At 51.8% G+C, this 23,920-nt stretch overlaps 2 protein-coding genes across 2 annotated transcripts in view; both read right to left on the bottom strand.

The window, feature by feature from the left end:
• Positions 1–23,920, bottom strand: part of SHISA6 (shisa family member 6) — a 274,644-nt gene that overhangs the window by 106,174 nt on the left and 144,550 nt on the right. The window lies entirely within an intron of this gene.
• Positions 12,217–20,440, bottom strand: LOC136394516 (uncharacterized; the record flags this gene model as incomplete). Its single annotated transcript, XM_066367772.1, has 2 exons — positions 20,397–20,440; positions 12,217–13,066 (listed from the first exon to the last, which is right to left on the bottom strand). Coding segments are annotated over exons 1-2 (894 nt in total), but the record flags the coding sequence as incomplete, so codon positions are not given.

The following is a 23,920-nucleotide window of genomic DNA, read 5'->3' as shown; positions in this document are numbered from 1 at the left end:
ACCCACAGAACTGTGCTCTGTTAGTTTATCCCCATCTTTGGGCAAAGTCTGACGCAGCTGTAGCTCCCTGTGTGACGGTGGAGTGCGGACCACGGGGACAGAGTCACGAGGGGGAGGGCACATCTCTACTGTTGGCTGTGTGTCCATTCAGGGGATGTCCGTGCACAGCGAGCAGCTGCCAGAGGGGCGACCCCTCAGGGGTGCAGAGGACAGTGGACAGGGCGCACGGCCAGAGGGCTTTTAGGGTCAGGGAGACTCGACCCCTTCCTGCCCGTGTGACCTTTAGCAAATTCTTCACATCTGTGAGCCTCAGTTCCCTCATTCAGAAGCCGAATGAACAATACACACTTTCCTGGGGTTATCCACTGGGACTCAGCACATACACTAAGGCAGCCTGTCAACATCAGTTCTCTTCCTTTTGGTTTTCAAATACCTAACCACAGGTAACTATATCAATGGATATAATTTAATAATCACTTTCAACCTGAAGGGTAAATGCCACTGAAGTTTGCTAAGAGAGATATTTGCATTTTGATGGGCGAAGTTCATCTACACCAGGGGTAGTCAACCTTTTTATACCTACTGCCCAATTCTGTATCTCTGTTAGTAGTAACATTTTCTAACCGCCCACCGGTTCCACAGTCATGGTGATTTATAAAGTAGGGAAGTCACTTTACTTTATAAAATTTATAAAGCAGAGTTACAGCAAGTTAAAGCATATAATAATAATGACTTACCAAGTACTTTATGTCAGATTTTCACTAAGTTTGGCAGAATAAATCTTTATAAAACAACTTACTATAGTTAAAATCTATCTTTTTATTTATACTTTGGTTGCTCCGCTACCGCCCACCATGAAAGCTGGAGCACCCCCTAGTGGGCGGGAGGGACCAGGTTGACTACCACTAGGGGGCGGGAGGGACCAGGTTGACTACCACTAGGGGGCAGGAGGGACCAGGTTGACTACCACTAGGGGGTGGGAGGGACCAGGTTGACTACCACTAGGGGGCGGGAGGGACCAGGTTGACTACCACTAGGGGGCGATAGGGACCAGGCTGACGACCACTGCTCTACACCAACAGGCTTTGAACGTTGCAGAGTAAAACCCCATGAACTGGCTGCCATGATTCTCACCCTTTTCATGAACACCTTGGTGGGTGAGATCCTTTCCCCTTGAAGGTGGGCTAGACTCTGGGACTTGCCACCGTCATAGGTGTCACTTTTGAGATTAGGTTACAAAAGACAGTGGCTTCTGTTTTGCTGTGGTTCTCTCTCTGGTCCTCTCGCTCTGCCTCTCTGATGCAGCCAGCCTCCCCGTTGCAGAGGTTTGTATCGAAGGGACTGGGCAGCATTCAGATAAGAGCCAGCAAAGGACTGAGACTCAGTCCAATAGTCTACAAGGGACTGAACCCTGCCAACAAATACCGAGTGAACTTGGAAGTGGGTCCTCCCCCACTTGAGCCTAGAGGGAATTGTCGCCGTGGCTGACAGGCTGATTTCAGCCCTGGGGGAGACCTTTCCTCAGGGGCACATGGGGTGGGGGGACCCCTGCCTGTATTCCTGATCCACAGAAATTGCAAGGTAATAAATGTGCGTTGTTTTCAGCCATCAAGTTTTGGGCTAATTTATTACGCAGCAATAGAAACGGATGCAAACTCTAACTCTCTGCCAGGACTTCTGCTGGGTGTAGGAGCTACGGGTGGGTACAACATGCTCCTTCCCCAAAGAGACAGTCTTCTTGTCACCCTGTCGCCCCCACACGTAGACTCACTCCTGTGAGCAGAAGCAGCATTTGCGTTGAATCCAGGCTGGCTGTGCTCACTGGGGTCTGTCTTGGACCACACACGTGCCGCCCTCCACCTCAACGTTCCCGCTCTCCTCGATGAGCTCTGCTCTCACTGCTCTGAAAGACGGACGGAGCACATATCCCCACGTCTCACTCCTGTTCCAGCTCTCTGATCAGGAGACAGTTTGGTGCAGCCGTTAAGTCAGATTCCTTGGGCGTTGAGCTCGGTCCCCAGTATCGTTCACCGCGTGCCTCTGGGAACAACGTCTGTCTACCTCCCTCCCCCCCATTCCAGTGGGTAGTCGAGGGAAGAAAGAGCGTTCGGGGTTGTCCGAGGGTGAAATGAATTGTTCTGCATAAACAGCTTAGCCCAGTGGCTGGGAAATGGATGGGCACTCCACAGATGTCAACACCGGCCATTAGCCTTAGACTTACAGCCTCGCTTCAGAGGTCGAGTGTCTGTGCCCGGTGAGCGGCTATACCTGAGGACTCACACTCAGGTCGTGTCAGTGCCGCCGGCAATGAATGGCCCCCACTCAGTGCGGTCCCATGTATGTGCTGCTCCTCCCCCACCCCCGAGAACGGGGTGTTATGTACTGAGGACAGGGTGCTTCATGTTGGCAGGGGGGTGTGGTTGGTATTTTGCTTCATTTGCCCGGTGGGCTGAAGTTCTCTGTCCTCTCCCCCGCCAGCTGGCCCGTGCCCCGTGGACTCTGCCAGGTAGGGAGGCCGTCAGTGTAACGAGTCACAGAAGGTATGTCGTGCACGCAGCTCGGAAAGGCAACTCTTTCTCAGGGAATATTTTGTCACTGACTGATTCGTCCGTGAATGAACTGGTGAACTAACCGGAGAAGGTTTGGCTCCCACAGCGACGGCCGAGGTGGAACACCGCCGACCAGGGTGGGTGGCCAGAAGGGGCGGCAGCAGCACAGGGTCGCGATGGGTCTTTGCAGGACGGAGTTTGGGCCAGAGGTCAGGCAGAGTGCAGAGTGGAGAAGGAAAGAGGAAAGAGGGGAGAGGGGGCTCCTTGCGGGTGTGGGATGACGGCATCAGAAGAGTGGAGGCGAGGTCGGCCCCGCCCTCAGGCTGGTGAGCGCAGCCCTGATTGACGACATCTCCCCGGGGTGCCTCTGGTCACAGCACCTCTGCGGCCCCTGGCGGGGCTGACCTGGGTGCCTCTGGTCACAGCACCTCTGCGGCCCCTGGCGGGGCTGACCTGGGTGCCTCTGGTCACAGCACCTCTGCGGCCCCTGGCGGGGCTGACCCGGGGCTGACCTGGGTGCCTCTGGTCACAGCACCCCTGCGGCCCCTGGCGGGGCTGACCTGGGTGCCTCTGGTCACAGCACCTCTGCGGCCCCTGGCGGGGCTGACCTGGGGCTGACCTGGGTGCCTCTGGTCACAGCACCCCTGGCGGGGCTGACCTGGGGCTGACCTGGGTGCCTCTGGTCACAGCACCTCTGCGGCCCCTGGCGGGGCTGACCTGGGGCTGACCTGGGTGCCTCTGGTCACAGCACCTCTGCGGCCCCTGGCGGGGCTGACCTGGGTGCCTCTGGTCACAGCACCTCTGCGGCCCCTGGCGGGGCTGACCTGGGGCTGACCCGGGTGCCTCTGGTCACAGCACCTCTGCGGCCCCTGGCGGGGCTGACCCGGGTGCCTCTGGTCACAGCACCTCTGCGGCCCCTGGCGGGGCTGACCTGGGGCTGACCCGGGTGCCTCTGGTCACAGCACCTCTGCGGCCCCTGGCGGGGCTGACCCGGGTGCCTCTGGTCACAGCACCTCTGCGGCCCCTGGCGGGGCTGACCTGGGGCTGACCTGGGTGCCTCTGGTCACAGCACCTCTGCGGCCCCTGGCGGGGCTGACCTGGGGCTGACCTGGGGCTGACCTGGGGCTGACCCGGGTGCCTCTGGTCACAGCACCTCTGCGGCCCCTGGCGGGGCTGACCCGGGTGCCTCTGGTCACAGCACCTCTGCGGCCCCTGGCGGGGCTGACCTGGGGCTGACCTGGGGCTGACCTGGGTGCCTCTGGTCACAGCACCTCTGCGGCCCCTGGCGGGGCTGACCTGGGTGCCTCTGGTCACAGCACCTCTGCGGCCCCTGGCGGGGCTGACCCGGAGTGGCGGCAGCGTGGTTTCTGCCGCTCCCTGGACGGGAGTGTGGGAAAGAGAAGGGGGAGCGGGCGGGAAGAGGAGGGCGGAAGACCGGGAGCATCTGGGCTGACAGACAGACACGGATGGAAGGAGAGAGAGACGTCCCGTTCCGGCCCTGCGTCCCCACGTCACCCTCCCCCCATCGTTTCCGGAAGCGTTCAACTCTACGGGAATCCCATCCGACCCATGTCCACTCTGTTCCTACCACTCTGTGTAGAAACATACCTATTTCTATGCGAAAGTAAAATCGACCTATTCCGATTTATTAAGTTTTGAGAACGGCTCAAAAATAATTTTTTTCCCTTCCTTGCGGGGCTGTGAGGATAAATGATTCGCATAATCTCACATTCTATGCGGGACGGGGGCCCTTGGTTGCGGCTGGTTCTTGACTCACCCAGCAGCATTCTCTGGTGGTGTCTCGGTCACCTCTGGGTGAGATGCCATGCTCTGAACTCCGCAAATCTGCGTAAGTCCTTCTCAAACGACTTACGTTTCACTTTCACTGTTGGGGGACATCTCATGGCCCATTCCCGGCCCCCCCACCCCCTAATTGTTACCTGTCACTCTAATTAGAACTCATCTGGCTGAAGTTACATCTTTCCAGAAAATTAGGCTTGTGCCTAGGTCATGAATCCTGGGATTCGGAAGCCAACACATCTTTGTTCCTACACGGCCTCTTCCTTTGCTGAGAATGTGACTTGCTTTTAACATTTCCCTTTTCACCTTTTCTCATTCTGCTGAAAAGAGACTAAAATGAGAGGATGGCCCTTATTGGGGAAATAACTCCTCTAAATCTGTGGGTTACATGTAACGGTCACCTGTGTCGGCCATTCTTCCACCCATTCTTCCTCTTTCCGGGGACCACGTCCTGGTTTCTCATTAAGAAATGATGCTCTCGCCCACTCTTACGTCTGTAAGGCTGTGGCAAAGCTGGTCTGCAGGGGTAGCAGGCTCAGAGCTCAAGAGGATCAGGGCATAGCCCTCCCCTGTCTACAACGAGTGGCTCATCCTATTGCAAAGAACTCCGCCAAAGCTAAGGAGACACAATGAGTGTTTCACTGGGACATCGGGGAGAGAGGTTTTGTTCTTCTTGCAGGACAGAAAAGTTAGAGGTTTTAAGGGCTAGAGATGCCATCACCATCTGGGTACAACGACCATCTGGCTGATCACATGATGCCCGAGGAGGAAGACAATGTAACTGAAGACCGACTAGAGAAGATTTAAAATTTTCCTGGGGTGCATGATAGTATCGTTGAACCCCAAATCTACTGACACCTCGAGCTTGTCCCAGCCTGAGTGTTTCATCTTACATAAACCAGTGAGTTTTCACCTTCCTTAAGCCAGGTTGGGCTGAATCCTGTCACTTTTTGAGCCAGAGGAGTCCTTAGTAACATCGTTGCATTAGTAAAAGCTATTTTCATGCTTGAAAAATGTGGCCACCTGAAAAACCGAAGGAGGCAACACAAAATACTGCTGGAAATGGAAAAGATCTTGTTGCCTGGCCAGGCAGTGGAACAGTGGATAGAGCAGCGGACTGGGATGCAGAGGACCCAGGTTCAAAACCCCGAAGTCGCTGGCTTGAGCATGGGATCATAGATGGGACCCCATGGTCGCTGGCTTGAGCCCAAGGTCACTGGCTTGACCAAGGGGTCACTCACTCTGCTAGAGCCCCCCCCCCCCCAGTTAAAGAGTATATGACAAGCAATCAATGAACAACTAAGGCACCACAATGAAGAATTGGTGCTTCTCATCTCTCTCCATTCCTGTCTGTCTGTGTCTCTCTTTCTCTCACTAAAAAAAAAACAACAACAAAAAAACTTGTTGAATAATTAGTTCTAACCCAATTAACTGAAAGATAAGGAAACCGAGAGTCAGGGAGGGGAGTGCAGGTGATGACATTGTTGCTTCGTGGAAGCAATGAGCGTGGGACCTCGATTGGGCACCCCGTTCTCCTCCTCTCCTCCCACTCACACGGGAAAGGCCTCGTAACTTTCCGAAACGGTGCGTGTCCTTTCTCACTGGTTCCGAGTCACCCTCAGGAGCTTAACCAGGATGGGACAGCTCTTCCTCCCTTCTCCTGCTGTTCCTCCTTCCTTCCCTTTTCTCTCCCTACTTGATGCCCACTTAATTCTTTAAAAGATTATTTTGAAATATTTCCAGCACACAGGAAGTACAGAAGTAAAATAACAGACACCGTGTGCCTCTCCATCTAGACTGAACAGATGCTAATGTTTTAGCATTTTCATCAAGATTTTTATTTTATTCAAAGAAGGATATTGAAACATTGCAGTTAGAGCTCAAGTCCTACGGCCTTCCTGCTTCTCTGCTGCCCTGCCCGGCAGTAACCACTGCCTCCCTGCTTCTCTGCTGCCCTGCCCGGCAGTAACCACGGCAGTAACCACGGCCTCCCTGCTTCTCTGCTGCCCTGCCCGGCGGTAACCACGGCCTTCCTGCTTCTCTGCTGCCCTGCCCGGCGGTAACCACGGCCTTCCTGCTTCTCCGCTGCCCTGCCCAGCGGTAACCACGGCCTTCCTGCTTCTCTGCTGCCCTGCCCGGCAGTAACCACGGCCTCCCTGCTTCTCTGCTGCCCTGCCCGGCAGTAACCACGGCCTTCCTGCTTCTCTGCTGCCCTGCCCGGCAGTAACCACTGCCTTCCTGCTTCTCTGCTGCCCTGCCCGGCAGTAACCACGGCCTCCCTGCTTCTCTGCTGCCCTGCCCGGCAGTAATCACGGCAGTAACCACGGCCTCCCTGCTTCTCTGCTGCCCTGCCCGGCAGTAATCACGGCAGTAATCACGGCCTCCCTGCTTCTCTGCTGCCCTGCCCGGCAGTAACCACGGCAGTAACCACGGCCTCCCTGCTTCTCTGCTGCCCTGCCCGGCAGTAACCACGGCCTCCCTGCTTCTCTGCTGCCCTGCCCGGCAGTAACCACGGCCTCCCTGCTTCTCTGCTGCCCTGCCCGGCAGTAACCACGGCCTCCCTGCTTCTCTGCTGCCCTGCCCGGCGGTAACCACGGCAGTAACCACGGCCTCCCTGCTTCTCTGCTGCCCTGCCCGGCAGTAACCACGGCCTTCCTGCTTCTCTGCTGCCCTGCCTAGCGGTAACCACTGCCTTCCTGCTTCTCTGCTGCCCTGCCCGGCAGTAACCACGGCCTCCCTGCTTCTCTGCTGCCCTGCCCGGCGGTAACCACTGCCTTGAACGTGGCTGTTGTTCTTCTCAATGCTGCTCTGTATTTTACATGCATGAATAGCAGATACTTCAGTGCTGGGCTTTTTTGTTTTACGTAAAGAATATGGTCCATATCCGACTGGAGCTTCCCTTTTTCAATCAGCATTGTGTTTTGAGATGTTTTTGTGCTCACAAAGGAAGATTGCTTAGTCTTTCTTTGTGCCAACCTGTCTTTATTTTGTCTTACCTCCTGAATAATGGTATAGCTGTTTATGCACTCCTTTTTAATTTTAATATTTTTTTCATTTTAAATCAATTTAATTGTTAAATTACGTTACTTTATTAATTTCAGGTGTACACCTCAGTGATTAGACATTATATAACTTACTAAGTGATGAATCTCACACCCATCCGACACCACACAGAGTTGTTAGAATATTACCGACTGTGTTCCCTGCGGCGCGCTTTACACCCGTGACTGCTAACAACAAGTTTGTCCGTCTCAATCCCCTCACACTTCCCACCCATCTCCTCAACCCCCTCCCCTACGGCCACGATCAGAATGTTCTCTGTAGCTCCGAGTCTGCCTCTGCTCTGCTTGCTTATTTTGATTTTTTAGGTTCAATTGTAGATACATATGTACTTAGTGCCACTGCATTGTTCATATTTTTAATCTCCCCCCGCCCCCATTTCTTCTTAAAGAAGACCCTTTAACATGTCGTATAACACTGGTTTGCTGGTGATGAACTCCTTTAGCTTCATCTTGTCTGGGAAGCTCTTTATCTGTCCCTTGGTCCTGGATAATATGAGGTAGAATAATCTTGGTGGTAGGTCCTTGCTTTTCATCCCTTTGAATATTGCTTGCCACGCCCTTCTGGCCTGCACAGTTTCTGTTGAGACATCAGCTGACAGTCTCATGGGAGCTCCCTGGTAGGTAACTAACGGCTTTTCTCTGGCTGCGTGTCAGATGCTCTCTCTGCCTTTAACCTTTGGCGTTTTCATTATGATGTGTCTTGTTGTGGGCCTCTTGGGGTTCATCTTGTTTGGGACTCTCTGTGCTTTCTAGACTTGTGTGTCTATTTTCTTCACTAAGTTAGAAAAGTTTTTTCTCATTATTTTTTCAAGTACATTTTCAATGACTTGCTCTCTCTCTCTCTCTTCTCCTTCAAGAACCCCAGGATGTGAATGTTGGTATGTCTGAAGCTGTCTCATAGTTTCTTACATGATCCTCTTTTTTTTTTTTTTTTTTTGATTCTTTTTCTGTTATGATTGAGTGTTTTTGTTCCTTATATTCCAAATCACTGATCTGATACCGAGCCTCATTTACTCTACTGTTAATTCCCTGTCAATCAGTCTTCATTTCAGTTAGTGTATTTTTCTCTTCTGATTGGGGCCTGGTGTGGTGTTGGGACCCCTCACCCCTCAGGGGGGCCCTCTCCAGCTGAGCTATCCCTCCTGATTTTTATCTGCCCCATGTAGGTGTGGGACAAGCCCATTCCACGTCTCCGCCCCTTCCGCCCAGCTCAGTGTGGCCTCTTCTTTCATTTCCTAGTTTTAGGGCCTCACTCCAGCCACATCTGGGGCAGTTCTGCGTGATGGCTGTGCTGCTGTTCAGGTGTAATTTCAGTGCGGTTGTGGGAGAAGGCGAGTGTCACCTCCACCTACACTGCCGTCTTCCCCGGAATTCTGGTTATACACTCTTCACTTCATGTCATTCTGTTCCATCTCAGGATTATCTGCCATAATTGTGCGAGAAAACGGGTATCGCAGGGGACGACTTTGACCAGAGAGAGACGAGAACGAGTATAAAAATTCCTCTCCCTTTCTCTCCCAAGGCGGGATGTTAAAACATGCAGCAGTTCCAAACCGCCTCTCGGAAGACGCCCCGGGAGACGGCACAATCAGCTGTGCTTGTTCTAGAAGCCGTGACATCATTCCTTACGCCTGCTCTCCTGCCTCCCCTGACTCCCGTTTCATCCACACTGTCCCCCCACCCCACCCGGGGAGGGGGTCCTTCCTCCGGGCACTGTTAACACCTAAGACTTTTCCTCAAGCTCCGTTTTCTAAGGAACTGGGGTTAAGATGTGCCTTTGCCACTACCGGACTGGAATCTGGGACCCCCTCCCCCTTTGTTTCTAACCAGGCAACAATTAGAACAGTTGGGGGCAAGGCAGAGAGATCCCTGGAGAAAAAGGTACCTTCTCATCCCTGCTTTTGATTTTTATTTTTATATATGGACACCCACCTTGAATAAACTCTCAGAGCTCCCGTCCTTCCTACCTCATGGCCGTAGTGCATCTTCGAGCTGGACACAGCCAGAGGGAGGACAGGGCACGGACATTGTCTGCAGTTTGGAACACAGGCAGCGCTGAAGCAAGCCGGCTTCTAGATTCATGTGACGGGCTCACGCCCTTGACTCGCACGCCCTCACCTCGGGTTTATGTAATAGAACCTAATGGTGGACGCGGATGGGGCCCGAGAAATCCCCCTGGTGCTGTTATTTCCTCTTTCTTTCTGTTGAGCAAATTATCTTTTCCAACCATGCCTCTCTGCTGAGACGGCAGGATCCTTCTGATAGCAATCTTCGTTTCAAATTCGAGGCTCTCCAAAATTTCACTGTGAAAACAATGTTCTGAACATGGCGTTTTATCGCCAGAAAAATGCTAAATGGAATTTTATTTAATCATAAAAATCTCAAAAAGAGAGAGGAAAGAGAGGAACCACAGTGCATGGTATAGAGGAGAGGTTCAGGATTTGGTAAAGAACTGAACACACTTACGTGAGAAAATATATAATCGTGAAAATGTCTGGGAGGCTGGAAATGAGGAGAGAGGCATTTAGCCCTGCCAGCAGTAATCTGTGGCCTTTGAGTAAGTTATGTTAACCCAAAGTGACCCAAACATGACTTCTGAACACCCTTAGTAAGTGAGGAGAAATCCCAGGGGAGGAAGAGACAGGATCTGGCCTCCTGTGGAAGTTCAGGAGGGTCAGACAGTCCCTTGTTCAGCACTTTGGCAAAGAGGCTAATCTTAGCCAATCGACTGGTCCACCCAAGACTCTGAATGTAGAGCACACAATGTTATAAAACAAGTGACCACCTGGAGTTATTTGGGTGGTGGCGGTGCCAACTCCTTCCGGGGCCAGTGGGTGGTGGCCATGGGCCCGCTGTGGCCATGTCAGGGCCCGAGCACACGGTCCGTGGGCAGCATTCTGGCCTCCCACCTCCTATTGGTTCCTGCGTAGTTTCCGAGTCCTGGTCAGCAGCTATGCTACTGGAGTCTGCAAACGAGGTGATATTGTTTGATGTTCAAAGCTGACCCGTAACTTATGTCTTTATTTTGTCTGTAGGTTAATAAGCACCAGAGAGTTCTAAACTTTTAGAAAAAAAAAAAATGAATATTTTTTTTAGAAGAATGGGAAGAAAATAGTTTAAAAACACCTGGAACACTACAACATGCATGAGTAGAACTGAAGATCTATGACTGTCTGCTGACGTTCATGAACCCTGACAACCCCCACAAGGTCACATGGACCAGCCATCATATAGCCAAGCATTTCTCATCATTCGGGAAAGACGGCCAGCCAACCAGACCAGCCTGCCATCGTGAAGAGCCAACGGTGCAGGTCACAATATAAAAAAGGCTCCGAGAAGTCTTGCAGTGAGCAAGCTAACTTCACGTGTGACTGTGCTTTCCCTTTCACAAATTTATTGGACTGTGGGGCCGTCCTTGGTCATGGGACACCTAGCAGACAAAACAGAGCTCGTTGTCTGTGGGACACATCTGTTAGATGAGACCCAAATCCCACAGCACGACCACAAACAATAAACAATAGCAAATCCTACAATAAACTCCAGGCCTGGAAATGCGGTTTTAATATCCATCGATGACATAGCTAATGAACAACTTCATTAATGAAGATTTTGTTTGTACCTTTTAAATTATCAAGAATCATCTGGCCTAAGTGATACATTCCACTTCCTCAAGCGGCACCGCGGTCGTTAGAGCCCGGGAGTAACTGCGCATTCATTTGAGTTTTAATTGTTTCGGCTCTCTCTTGGCATCGGCTCGCTCAGTCAAGGCTTGTCAGCGAATACTTATAAAGCATAAATTATTGCCTAGGCTTTTACCCGTCATTACTTTCCGCACGCAGGATGAGAAGTGAATAGAACACGGTGTGTTCTGATGGTGAGAGGGCAAGGCTGGGCAGAGGGGAATTTGAATCCTGATTCTCCGGGTGTCATCCTGGAGAGGAGGTGGCAAAGGACACCCACCTAAGCTCTCCGGGGCTCCGTTTCATCACGTGTCAAATGGGGACCGTTCCTGTTCCGTTCGCTTGTTTGAGGCATAAACAAGAGATTATGTAAAGTGCTTTGCACGCTCCATAATACGTGCTGAATAAATGCTATTATTTTGTGAGCTTCAGGTCATGAATTGACTCACGGCTTTTCTCTCTTGTGCGTCATGACCTTCTTTACCCGTGGGGTATAGACAATGCCAAGGGAGCCAGTGCGTCTCTGTGCCCAGACTGAGAATCGACCACAGGCCAGTTACAAACCACGTGGCTTACAAGTCAAACTCCTTAAGGAGAGGTATGACCTGCAGGTGTCTGAAGGGCTCCCCACCCTCCACCTTACCCCGGAGGACGTTTCGGAGGGGAGCCAGGAGAACGACAGGGAGGCAGGGTGGCCCTTCTGCACGCACAGACACTCAGCAAGGGTTCGCCGGCTGTCGTCGTCATGGTGGGAGGGGGCAGGAAGAGAAAGGGACATATCTTCTGTATCACCCACCTCCCCTTGACACCGCAACAGGACCCCAGGGCCAGGTTGAGGGCTGCCTGGGTCAAAGTGAGTGCTTCTAGGGACAGGCTGAAAAGACTGCATCGGGGCCAAGGTTTCTGACGTCGCATAGGGATGCTGGCCCAAGAACATGATTACCAAAGCAAGCCTGAGGGTTAAATGACAGAGTGTTTTATTCCAACTTTCCCAGCACCCTTTTCTGTAGCCTGTCTTTATTCTGTGGTCTGGTGAAGCTCACAAAGAATGAAAGAGAAGGGGGAGGAGGAGGAGAGGAGAGGAGGAGGAGGAGGGAGAGGAGGAGCAGGAGCAGGAGGAGGAAGAGGAGGAGCAGGAGCAGGAGCAGGAGGAGGAGGAGGAGGAAGAGGAGAAGCAGGAGGAGGAGGAGCAGGAGCAGAAGGAGGAGCAGGAGGAGGAGGAGGAGGAGGAAGAGGAGAAGCAGGAAGAGGAGGAGCAGGAGGAGGAGCAGGAGCAGGAGCAGGAGGAGGAGCAGGAAGAGGAGGAGCAGGAGCAGGAGGAGCAGGAGGAGGAGGAGGAGCAGGAGCAGGAGGAGCAGGAGGAGGAGGAGGAGCAGGAAGAGGAGGAGGAGCAGGAGGAGCACGAGGAGCAGGAGGAGCAGGAGGAGGAGGAGCAGGAGCAGGAGGAGGAGGAGCAGGAAGAGGAGCAGGAGGAGGAGCAGGAGGAGGAGGAGCAGGAGGAGGAGCAGGAGGAGGAGGAGGAGGAGCAGGAGGAGGAGCAGGAGCAGGAGGAGAAGGAAAAGGAGGAGCAGGAGCAGGAAGAGGAGGAGGAGGAGCAGGAAGAGGAGCAGGAAGAGGAGCAGGAGGAGGAGGAGCAGGAGGAGGAGGAGCAGGAGCAGGAGGAGGAGGAGCAGGAAGAGGAGCAGGAGGAGGAGCAGGAGGAGGAGTAGGAGGAGGAGCAGGAGGAGGAGGAGCAGGAAGAGGAGCAGGAGGAGGAGAAGGAGGAGGAGCAGGAGGAGGAGGAGCAGGAGCAGGAGGAGGAGGAGCAGGAAGAGGAGCAGGAGGAGGAGCAGGAGGAGGAGTAGGAGGAGGAGGAAGAGGAGGAGGAGGAGCAGGAGGAGGAGGAGCAGGAGGAGGAGGAGGAGCAGGAGGAGGAGGAGGAGGTGGAGGAGAGAGGAAGGCAGGCAGGCAGCCAAGGCCAGGCCCAGTCCTCCCTCTGCTAGTTCACAGTTTCCCTCAGTAGTCTGCAGGGACGGACGGCCCCCATGTCCGGCGCTCCCTGTGTCCATGACTCTGCATTGTGACTCTGCAGCTGCTCCCATCAGGAAGTGAGGTCTGTCCAAGAGCTGGCCTGGCCTTGTGACCTGCTTCAGCCGGTAGAAGGGAGGCACAGGGATGTTGGCCAGGTCTGAGCCAGAGCTCAAGAGGCTAAGACCACTTTGCTCTCCCCTGGAAATGCTGCAGGTGGTCCGTGAGTACAAGCCCAGGCACGCCTGTGGGGCGATGACAGACACAGGGCCAGACAGCCCACCCACCGAGGCCGGTCCACCCTGCTGATGCGTGAGAAACCTCCACGGACAAGAGCTGCCCTGCTGAGCCACCCCGAACGCCTCCCCAGGAGAGGTCAGATAAACTGGTGGCTGATGTCAGTGCCCCCGTTCGGGAATGGTGTGTCAAGCCACAGCAGAGAAGGGACAGAGATGGCAGAAGTGGGTGTCCAGTGCCATCACTCTCCCTGTCCTTGCTCTTCTGCCCTTGACTGCCCAGACAATGTGACAGCCGGGTTCTCCACCCGCCAGACAGCCAACCACGAGGGAAGGACAGACCCCTTGTTTTGTGAGATGAATAAATTCTCCTTAGAGAAAGCTGGGTTTTCTGTTACTTGCAGCTCAAAACAATGCCAACTGGAAGAGGGGTGTTATGGGAAGCCTGACAGGGTCAGGGTGACCAGTGATGGCAGTTACAGAGAGGAGGGCACAATGGAAAGAGATAGGAGGTGGTGGCCCAGGGGATATAGAGCCACAGTGCATCCATTCATTCACTCAGTAAAATCTCAGTCATTTAAACACGCACTGCTGTCCACTGTGGACTTGTCAGTAGAGAGTCCAGAGCATGGGAACCAGACCCTGCAGGATCTCATGGCTGGTAAGGCTGGGAGGGGTAACCAAGCCCTACCTTCCCCCAGTTACCCCCTTTATGACATCCTTGGCAGGCTCCTCATTACCATACTGCCTCCTTCTTCTTTTTCTTCTTTTCCAAACAAGAAGAGTGGAGACAGAGAGACAATCTCTTGCATGCACCCTGATGAGGATCCGCCTGGCAACCCCTGTCTGGGGCCATGCTCACAACTGAGCTATTTTTAGCACCTGAGGCGAAGGCTCTACAGAGCCATTCTCAGCACCCAGGGCCAACTTGCTCGAACCAATCGAGCCATGGCAGCAGGAGGGGAATAAAGAGAGGAAGAGAGAGAGAGAGAGAGAGAGAGAGAGAGAGAGAGAGAATGGGGAGTGGAAGGGGTGGAGAAGAAGATGGTCACTTCTCCTGTGTGCCCTGACTAGGAATCAAACCCAGGATGTCAGTATGCTGGGCTGACACTCTACTACCACTGGGCTAACCAGCCAGGGCTACAGCCCCCTTCTGATGGTCAGACGGTGACTGCTATTTAAACCATGACCTGCCTACATTGCTTGGACCCACTGGTCACAGTCCTCCTTCCTAGTGCTTTCTGGATCGTCCCGTGAAGTAGCCTCAGAGAAAAGGGACAGGACACAGGACACGAGGCTGGGCTGGTGGACGTACAGTAGACAAAGCAGCAGAGCAAGTTTCTGAGAGTCTAAATGGTTTTCAGAATCGTGCTTCATTTTAAAGGTTCAAAAAGCACATAGAAGACATGAACCTAAATCTTCGTTTTCAAAATATAGAGCCCCTATTTGTATCTCTTACAATACATTGGTTCCTTGAGGAGCACATGCCACATTCATCTCATGGCTCCCCTCCCTCTAGCCCCTGAGGGCAGAGGGCCATTTCCTGTCCCACAGTAAACACCGTTGTTATCACTCAGCACCTACAACATGCCACAAGCCCTCTACTAGGTACTGATAAACCACATGACTCTCATGGCAGCCCTGGGTGATACCATTTTGTCTATAGTAAAGATGACAAATTCACGTTCAGGGTGGGGATGATGTCCAAAGCCAGTTTTGCAGATCTCCAAAGTTCATCTTTCCAGTACAGCTTGCCATTAACAAGCAGTAGCCTCACTAGTGAGAAACAACCTTTAATATCCTGGGGGTTGGGGGTTGGTGGAAACGGACACAAATCGCATTTCCTTTCTAAAAGGTTGTCATAAAATGGTAGGCAGTCGTTGCTTAGAGAAAAGGGAAGGGAGAAGCAGAGTACCCCCCCCTTTTTTTTTAAGTCACTGCATCCCAGAAACACATCATTTGAACCATCCATTGAAACCCTGGGTGCATGTGTATAGTGAATGATAAAGATCCACATACCCTAGGAGGAAATCCTAGCCTCTTAGCAAGGTCAAAGAGGCAAGGTGAGGAGACAGGTGTTGCTCCATGTCAGGCTTGGGGTGGGGTGGGGGGTGCCTATGATCATCTCAGTGAATTAGAGGTGATTTCTGCAAATCAAAAACCACTCAGAGAGCCTTCAAAACCTATCCAAGAAATGTGTTAAACACACCAACGAAAATTAGTGAGGGAAAGAATAGGAGAAATTAAATAGACCGAATTTAGACTCCATTTCCCTGTTTCAGGCTACACGATGGAAAATGTTAGACCAGTGGTTCTCAGACATTTCTTATGCATGGGAACCACCAGGTCAACCTGCTAAAAACCAGACTTCTGGGCCCCTCTCTTCCAGACTTTCTGATTCAGTAGGTCTGGGGGTGGGGGCTGAGAATTTGTATTTCCAACTTGTCCATAGGAGACACTGATGCTCCAGGTCAAGAGGTCACATGTTGACGACTATCACCTCTTAAACTATTTCTGGAGCCCACCAGCCTGGAGTCGTGGATGCACGAGGCAAGCTGGACCTAACGGATGGACCCGGGAAGAATGCTTAGCAAGACTTCCACATCACCAGTCAGCCGGGTTATGGGAGGCACTTCCTCCGTAGGGTCAGGGAAGGGTCAGAGAAGAAGTTGGACTTGAGGGTTAGATCTTACCCTGACATGAACTCTAACTGGACCTGAGATCAAACTAGCTCTGCCACTTAGCAGCTGGGCAAAGATGGGCAACGTTCTTCATCTCTCTCCTCTTCCTTCTCCCTGGTCTGCACCAGGGAGGCCCTAGCACCTACCTTGGTAGGATTGTTACAAGAATTCAAGCAGACACAGGTGGAAGACCACCAAGTGATGTTCGGGAACCGACAGTGCTTCAGGGAATTGGGTCACGTCATCCAGCGTCCTGTGGGGGCTGTTGATTGAGGATTCACATCAGAAAGGTGAAGTCTGAGCCACTTAGAATTCTTCCTCCTTGCCTGACCCTATCAACCACAGCTTCGGGGAGTAAAGGCTTGTGTGAGAATCAGGCATAGTTGTTAGACTCCTGGAAGACTGAAAGGTATCTTGGGTCTCAACTCACTGCCAGTGAAAGGGGGGAGGAGAGCTGGACTCTCTCACCAACACCGAGAATTTTGTGACACATAGCAGCTCTTCCCACTTTGCGGCCAGCACCACACAAACCTTTCATTTTGGTGCTCCTGGACTTAGGGAAAGGAATATGATCAAAGATACATGTATCAGAAGCAACACATTAAGTCACACCACCAGTGGTCTACTGAGGTCAACTGGGGTGATGTCATCCAAGGAGGGGGGCAATGAACTCTGATCCCTTATGATATTATCCACACATGGTTGGGATGATATCCCAAGAACCCCTAACTTCCTCACACAAACACAGGACTCTGTCAGTAACCAGCAAAGACAATGTCACACAACAGCGCCATGAACTTAGAACTATGGATCTTCTTGAGTTTGATGACCTTCTCTTTTCTCTTTAACCCAGCATGTAAACCCACACCCATTTTTTTTTTTTTTTTTTTTTTTGGAAATGATCATTATATCTCGTATTCTCCATAGAGCAGTAGTATTGAAATGGCAAGTTAGTTACTGTCTGACCCAATTATGTATGGAACTTTGAGAATTTGCACTGGCTTCTTCTTCTTTTTCTTCAAAACAGTTAAAAGTTATTTTAGACACTGTCGCTATAATGACACAATGATACATAGGTCTAATGAGTAATTTCATCAAATTAATTATTTCTGAGAGGATAAATTTTTATGCTCAGGAAAAACCACTCTGGCTATTTTTTTTTTTTAATGTTTTGATCTTTGTAACTAATTTTAAAGATCACACTGTGCCCGTTCCATTTGCCCTGCGACTCTTGCACTGTCCTCTGTCTAAAGTAATAACATTCGAGTCTGACCGAAGCCCCAGCCTTTATTGTCTCTCGGCGTGTCCTCTCACCCCGGGCGAGTCGAGTCCGTCGGTTGAATTAGCTTGGAGGATTTTTCACAGTTTTAATATCACAGTTTCAATAAGGCAGCTGTGAACAAGGAAGACAGCGGGGCTCTTCCAAGGAAGAGCCGTCTGAATTAATCATCAGTCTTCAACCACATCCCGTCTGCCTTGATCAATGGGCCAATAATGGCTCATACACGGGGGAGGCATTTTCTGGGGTCAGTAATGAACGGACGGCTTACATTTCCCAGCAGTTTATGTCCTGCTCCTCGCAATTTGACTAGAGCCTCGTGTCTCGTCCAGAACTCCATGTCTAGGTAACATCAGCCAAGATGTCCATTGAGGACATTGTCCTTAAATGATGGATCCTTTGTAGTCATCTACTTGGGTGATGTCATATATTACGGAGCATGTTTTAATTATATACCTTAGTCCTTTACGATGGTGGCTCTCAAAACGGACTATGCATTAGGATTACCGGGAGGGCTTATCGGGGCACACGAGGTTGATCCCCACTCCCGGCCTTTCTGATTCAGTAAGCCCAGTGTGGAGCTCAGGAACCTGCATGTCTAACACATTCCGGGTAATGCCACGGATGCTGGCGTGGGAGCTACACTCTGAGAACCATTGCTTTAGCGATACTAACGTCCTTTTCTCTGTTTATTTTTTAAATTAAAGTCTGATGGTTTGCCACGTGGCACACAAAGGCCTGAGGACACAGAAGCTACTGTGAAGTCCTCCCCTTGTGGGAGATGTTTCTTTCACAGAAGAAGAGTCTCCCATAGAGAACTTGGTTAAAAAGAAAAATGAGCTCCCAGATTCCCCCACGAACCTCAGACTTGGGAAGAGGCCGTACACCGCCTGGGTCCGGGAGCATCAGGTCAGGTTTACCTACACATGTCCCAGAGACCACGTCTTAGAAGAAATGGCCATGCAGAGCTGTGAATTCCAAGTCTTAGTTTTCCAAATGGGAGGTCACCAATAAAATAGTTCACCAAAAAAGGTGACAAATTCTAGGAAGGAGGGCACATTTCTATCCCAGGAAGGACCCTAAGTGTATGACAAGGACCCCTCACTCTGATTTTCTTCACAGAGGAAGGGGACTGGACACACCCCGGTGAGCACAGGAGGGGACCTTCGCTCCTGGTTGACACCCAAAAGAGCCACCAGAGTTGAATTATTCACAGGAATACTTGAGACTCAGCTGCCATCAGCCAAATTCCTTATTCTAGCATTCCATTCTTACAACCCAAAGCAAATGGCCTTCTCAAAAAAACACACACACACAAAAAAAAAAACAAAAAAATAAAACCCCACACGACTGCTCTCATTCTGAATAATATTATTTTGCACGTGCAGATAAGTAGTCCACTAAAGGTTCCTGTGTTTCTATTTCCTGAGACTTAGGGTGCATGTGTATATGTGATAAAGAAAAAAATGAACTGAACGTACTTAAAATTTGAGGACTGCTACTCTAATAAGACCGAGAAGCCTAATGGTCCGCGCTGCTTCCGAGGTTCGGGTTAGGTCTCTTACTCACTGACACACGAACTATGGGGAGCGGTAACAGTCACTCTGAGAAACTTGACTGTCCACCATTCACTAGATGCATACTGTTGGCCAGGTCACCTGATCTCTCTGTACCTTCGGTTTCTCACCTATACAATTCAAGTAGCAATAATACTTCTCCCACAGGGCTGTTACGTTGAGCAAATGATGTGACATGTGCAAAGCACTTAGAGAACTGTCTGGCCCATAGAAAATGCTCAGCGAGTGCTAGCTATTATTATTTATGTCCAAATACGGTGCCAACCTTCTCCTTTTGTTCCGTGCAAAGTCCTCATGCTAATGCGATTGAGATTGGCAAACCCCCAAAATGTAGACTTCTGCCATAATTATCTATATATGGCAGCAAGAGCATTCCAGAACAACCCTAATGATTTTGATTAGAACCAATCACCTGTGCCTGTTTACACAGCAGAATGATTGACAGGGTTTTGGAGAGGACCGGGTATTCCCATTATACTCTCATCGGGCACGGACCAGTTTGAGCGAGCAGGCTGCCAGTCAGAACCAGGCGAACACAGATCAGGCTCTGTGTTATCTCACACACCCCGGTAGAGAAACCAGAAAAAAAGATCGTGAGGGGACGGGAACCACTGATTCATTCAACCCATGTTGTTTGCGCTTTTCTGCTACGTTCTGAGCACCACGCAAGGTGATGTAGACGGCGAGGTAGGCAGGCGACTCCCACGGGCAGGGCGCTCGCCGTCTGGTGGGGGAGACATTACAACAATCAACAAACACTGCGCAGCAGACTGGAGGTGGCCCAAGCCGTGGCCGTGGGCTGCTGGGGTGGCCCGGGGAGTTGTCGAGCTCGCCGCGCCTCGCTTGGTCTGGGGAGGCGCCGTCCTTCCGACGTCAAGACAGAAAGAGCTCGATGACAAGTAGGAGCAGCCAGCCGTGCCAACAGCTAGGCAGGCACATTCTGAGCAATGCTGAGCACAGAAGCTCGGGTGTCCAGAGTCTGATGGACAGGGGGTGGCAGAGGTAGGAGAGCAAGATGTTCACTCTTCAGGGTTCTTGAGGAAGAACCGGGGGGATGAAACATCAGACGTCAAAGACGGAGGGATGAGAGCTCAGTATCCAGCTACCCAGGCTGGTGGGGAACAGCGTCTGGACCAACAGTTCCCTGTGGGACCTGCTCAAAGTTATCACCTGGAAAGCTTTAGAAACTACTGATGTCTGAGTCGTGCCCCAGAAAGTATAACATAGTTGGTTGGGGCAATGGCTGAGAGGCAAGATTTTTATAAACCTCCCTACATCGTTCTGCTGTGTACCCAGGGTTGAGGGTCTACTCCTTTTATACATAAACTTTGCCCCTGGACCAGCAACCTCAGGGACTTGTCAAAGAGGCCGCATCGCAAGCCCAGCCCATCTCCATTGGGTCGGGCCCTTAATTCTAACACCTCCAGGTGACTCCAGTGCATGCGAGTGTTTGAGGTGCTCTGACCACAGCTGTGTATCGGAACCGCCGTGAAAGCATATTGAAGTTACAGATGGGCACACCTACAGATTGTGACTCAGGAGGTCTCGGGGGGAGCCCTTCACCTGCATGGATTCTTTAGGTTTCGGTGACTCTGACAAGCAACTGGAGCTGAAAACTACGGCCTTCCTCTGCAGCTAAAGGGGGGCAGGGGCCCATAAAAGGAGGGATTTGGTAAGCTTGCTCTTAGGCACAGAGTGGGCAACTCACAGAAAGGAGTTCTACATCAAGACCAGGAGCAGTACGTGACACTCAGGGACTTCTACGGGAGGGGATGCATGGCCGCCTGCAGTTGTGGAGGGACAATTGGAAATGATAAATGAGCCTAAAGGTGACGTCATCCTTTTTGTGCTATAAAATGACTCACAACTTCAATGTGATTTTCCAAAAGGAGAGTTGACAAGCAAAGAGTTTAAACCTTGCGCTCACTTGAGTGTGTGTGTGTGTGTGTGTGTGTGTGTGTGTAGTGCAACAGCGCATTATCGGGTGTCCTTGGATATCCTTTGGTTCTTCTGAGAAAGTCTCTCCAATTGTGATTCATGCCCAGTGAGATTCTTGCCAACTGAATCTTCCAGGGTGTAGGACAAGGTCAAAAGCATTGAATAGCTGACTGAATGAATGAATGAATGAATGATGGAGTGGATGAACAGGTGAACCAATGAAAAACTATTATTCCTCTTGCACCTGCTCTTTTCATTCAAAAGAACAAAGGGAAGTCTCAGAATCACCCGTGCTGGAAGCTGTGTACTGAGTCTGGCTTCGATCTCCCTGGAAGCTGCTTGATACTTTTCCTTTCCTGTTGACAGAACACCTCCCTTCATCGGCTGAACTGTTTAATTTCCTGCTTAGCTCTTGAGTGGGGCCTCCACCTTCAGGAGAAGGAGTGAGGACACAGGTGTGAGAGCTTCCGGTGCCTGGGCGGGGCCTTGGGACCGCAGGGCACTCACTCCCCCTGCTGTCCCTGCCCTGGGCTTTCTGAGTGGCCCCAGTGGAACCTGCCCGGGGACTGATTGACAGCAGTCCTGTGGGAAATATCCCCCTGGCCCTCTCTTCTCTTTGCCTCCCATTACCCAGGGAAGGAGCAGAATGAGAACACATTTAGAAAATGTGTTCATTGTGACTTTCAAAAAAAAAAGCTCCTCTGTAATTAAGTCGTACGGGATAGTCAACCACAGAAAGCCTGCGACCAGCCCTGTCAAGTTCCATCAAACAGAAGAGGGACCAATTAATCTCGATGGAGATGTGGCTGGGAGAGCCTGAGCACCTGTCTCAGCCACCCCACGCCTCCACCCACCCAGACGACAGCTCCTCAGACTCGGGCAAGATCCATCCTGCCGGGGCAGCTCCAGAGCCAGTGCCAGTGCCGTGTGCCGTGTGCCGTGTGCCGTGTGCCGAGTGCCGTGTGCCGAGTGCCGTGTGCCGTGTGCCGTGTGCCGAGTGCCGTGTGCCAAGTGCCATGTGCCGAGTGCCGTGTGCCGTGTGCCGTGTGCCGTGTGCCGAGTGCCGTGTGCCGTGTGCCGAGTGCCGTGTGCCGTGTGCCGTGTGCCGTGTGCCGAGTGCCGTGTGCCGTGTGCCGAGTGCCGTGTGCCGTGTGCCGTGTGCCGTGTGCCGAGTGCCGTGTGCCGAGTGCCGTGTGCCGTGTGCCGTGTGCCGTGTGCCGTGTGCCGAGTGCCGTGTGCCGTGTGCCGTGTGCCGTGTGCCGAGTGCCGTGTGCCGAGTGCCGAGTGCCGTGTGCCGTGTGCCGTCGTGAGGTCACTCGGTCTTCGACTTCTCTCTCCTAAGAATCCATTTCATCAATAATGGGGCTGGTTTTGTTTTGCTCTCCTACTAAAACTTCCAGAATGGGGTTCCCCCCCCTCAGAATCTCCCAATTGCAAAACAAACACACAAACAGATTCTTAGCACTTGTTGCATCACAGTGGCTCCCAGGAAGTATCTATTGATACATCCAGCGAAGCCACAAAGGGTGCAAAGACCCTCTGGGACGCCAGACTGTTCCCCCACGGCCGCTGGACGTTCTCCAGTCATCTCTGAGCCTTGGGGATAACTGCCCTCCCACAGACGGAAAGATTCCAGTGACCGTGCCCTTAAAGCCTTAGTTGCATTAACATAACCTCTGAGAAGCGTGGTCCCCCAGGGCCATTGGCTATCTCAAACCTCAAAGGATGAGTGCTCTTCCAACCCCTTCTCCGCAGGGGAGCGGCTTCGGGAGCAGAGGCTAGCAGGCAGCCAGTCCGGAAGCTTCCAGGCAGAGTGGCACATCTCTTCCCACAGGGTGCAGCTACCGGCCCACCGAGGTTTTGTCTGACCACAGGGAGAAACCGCGCCTTCCAGCAACTCCTGATGGACACGACTATCCATTCCCTTACGGAGCCCTGCCTTGTGCAGACAGTGGTAGCCCACCGTTCCCACCCAGAAGTGACATGACCCATAGTATTCACGATTTGATCTGGCGCTCCTTCCTAGCGCCAGAAGAATACTTTTTTTTTTTTTTTTAATTATTTTGCTCTCTTAAAGTTTGGCTTGTTCACGTGACCTGCTCTGATGACAAATGAGTGGATGTTGCAGCCGTCACACCAACGTGAAACATGTAAGAGCTGATGTCCCTGCTCCTCTTCACCTCGCATATTCACTGAGAAGATCGGTGTTTTAATGAAATCAAGTGACTCAGAGCAAAGAACATAAAGGTACGTTCTCCCACAAATTCCCAACAGACTCGGGATAGGTCTCCTGCCGAGAGGGAAAGAGGTCTGAGACCGGAAAGCAAAGGAGACAGCAGTTCTGAGGCGTGTGTCTCAGGGATCACCGCACACGTGTCCTAGCTCACGGAGCTGACAGGGACGAAAGAGGTAAGATGCTTCCAGTTGAACGCAGCTCTACTGCCAAAGAGTCAGGGAACCTGACGTTCTTCGGGACTTTTAAACAATCTCTGGAGTCAGCAGCAAAAACATGAAACAACTCCTACATGACACAGAAGGCCGTACACTCCGACAGATCAAGAGTAACTGCGTTTCGCACGTGCGGCTTTATCAAGACACCTGTGTGTCCCACGAGCCCTGTCCATTTCTCTGTTCTAGAATACAACCAGAAGCTTTCTAATCAGACAGCGTTGGTCTTAATTGCAACCCTGTTGTTTCTAGAGATGTGCTTGGCATAACCAGAAAACAGAAAATGCCCAGATTTTAAATTACTTTTTAACAAAAAAGTAAATAAATCTCAGCAAGTTAGCTTCTGAGTCTGGCAATAAGCCCTGCGGTGAAAAAGGAGGTCTGGGGGGAACAGGCAGCGTAAGCGAGAGATGGAGGGAGAGAGCAGTGAGCCTGAGGAAGAGAGTCAGAGGCAGACACAGGACGGGTCCTGACCGGGGACTGAAACGGCAGCCTCTGAGCTTCGGGACGATGCTCTAACCAGCCCAGCCAACCAGCCAGGGCTAGAGCACTGCTCTAGATGAGAAAAAGGTAAAAGGAAGAAAGAGAAGCTCTTTGGAAAAGAAACACACAGGTGGGGGTTGGGGTCCTGTGAGACAAAAGAGGGAAAAAGCTAAGAGAGGT

The sequence above is a fragment of the Saccopteryx leptura genome, chromosome 2, assembly GCF_036850995.1.
Source record: "Saccopteryx leptura isolate mSacLep1 chromosome 2, mSacLep1_pri_phased_curated, whole genome shotgun sequence".
Taxonomy (NCBI): domain Eukaryota; kingdom Metazoa; phylum Chordata; class Mammalia; order Chiroptera; family Emballonuridae; genus Saccopteryx; species Saccopteryx leptura.
The sequence above is the reverse complement of the archived record's forward strand: the minus strand, read 5'-3'. Positions and strand labels throughout refer to the sequence as shown.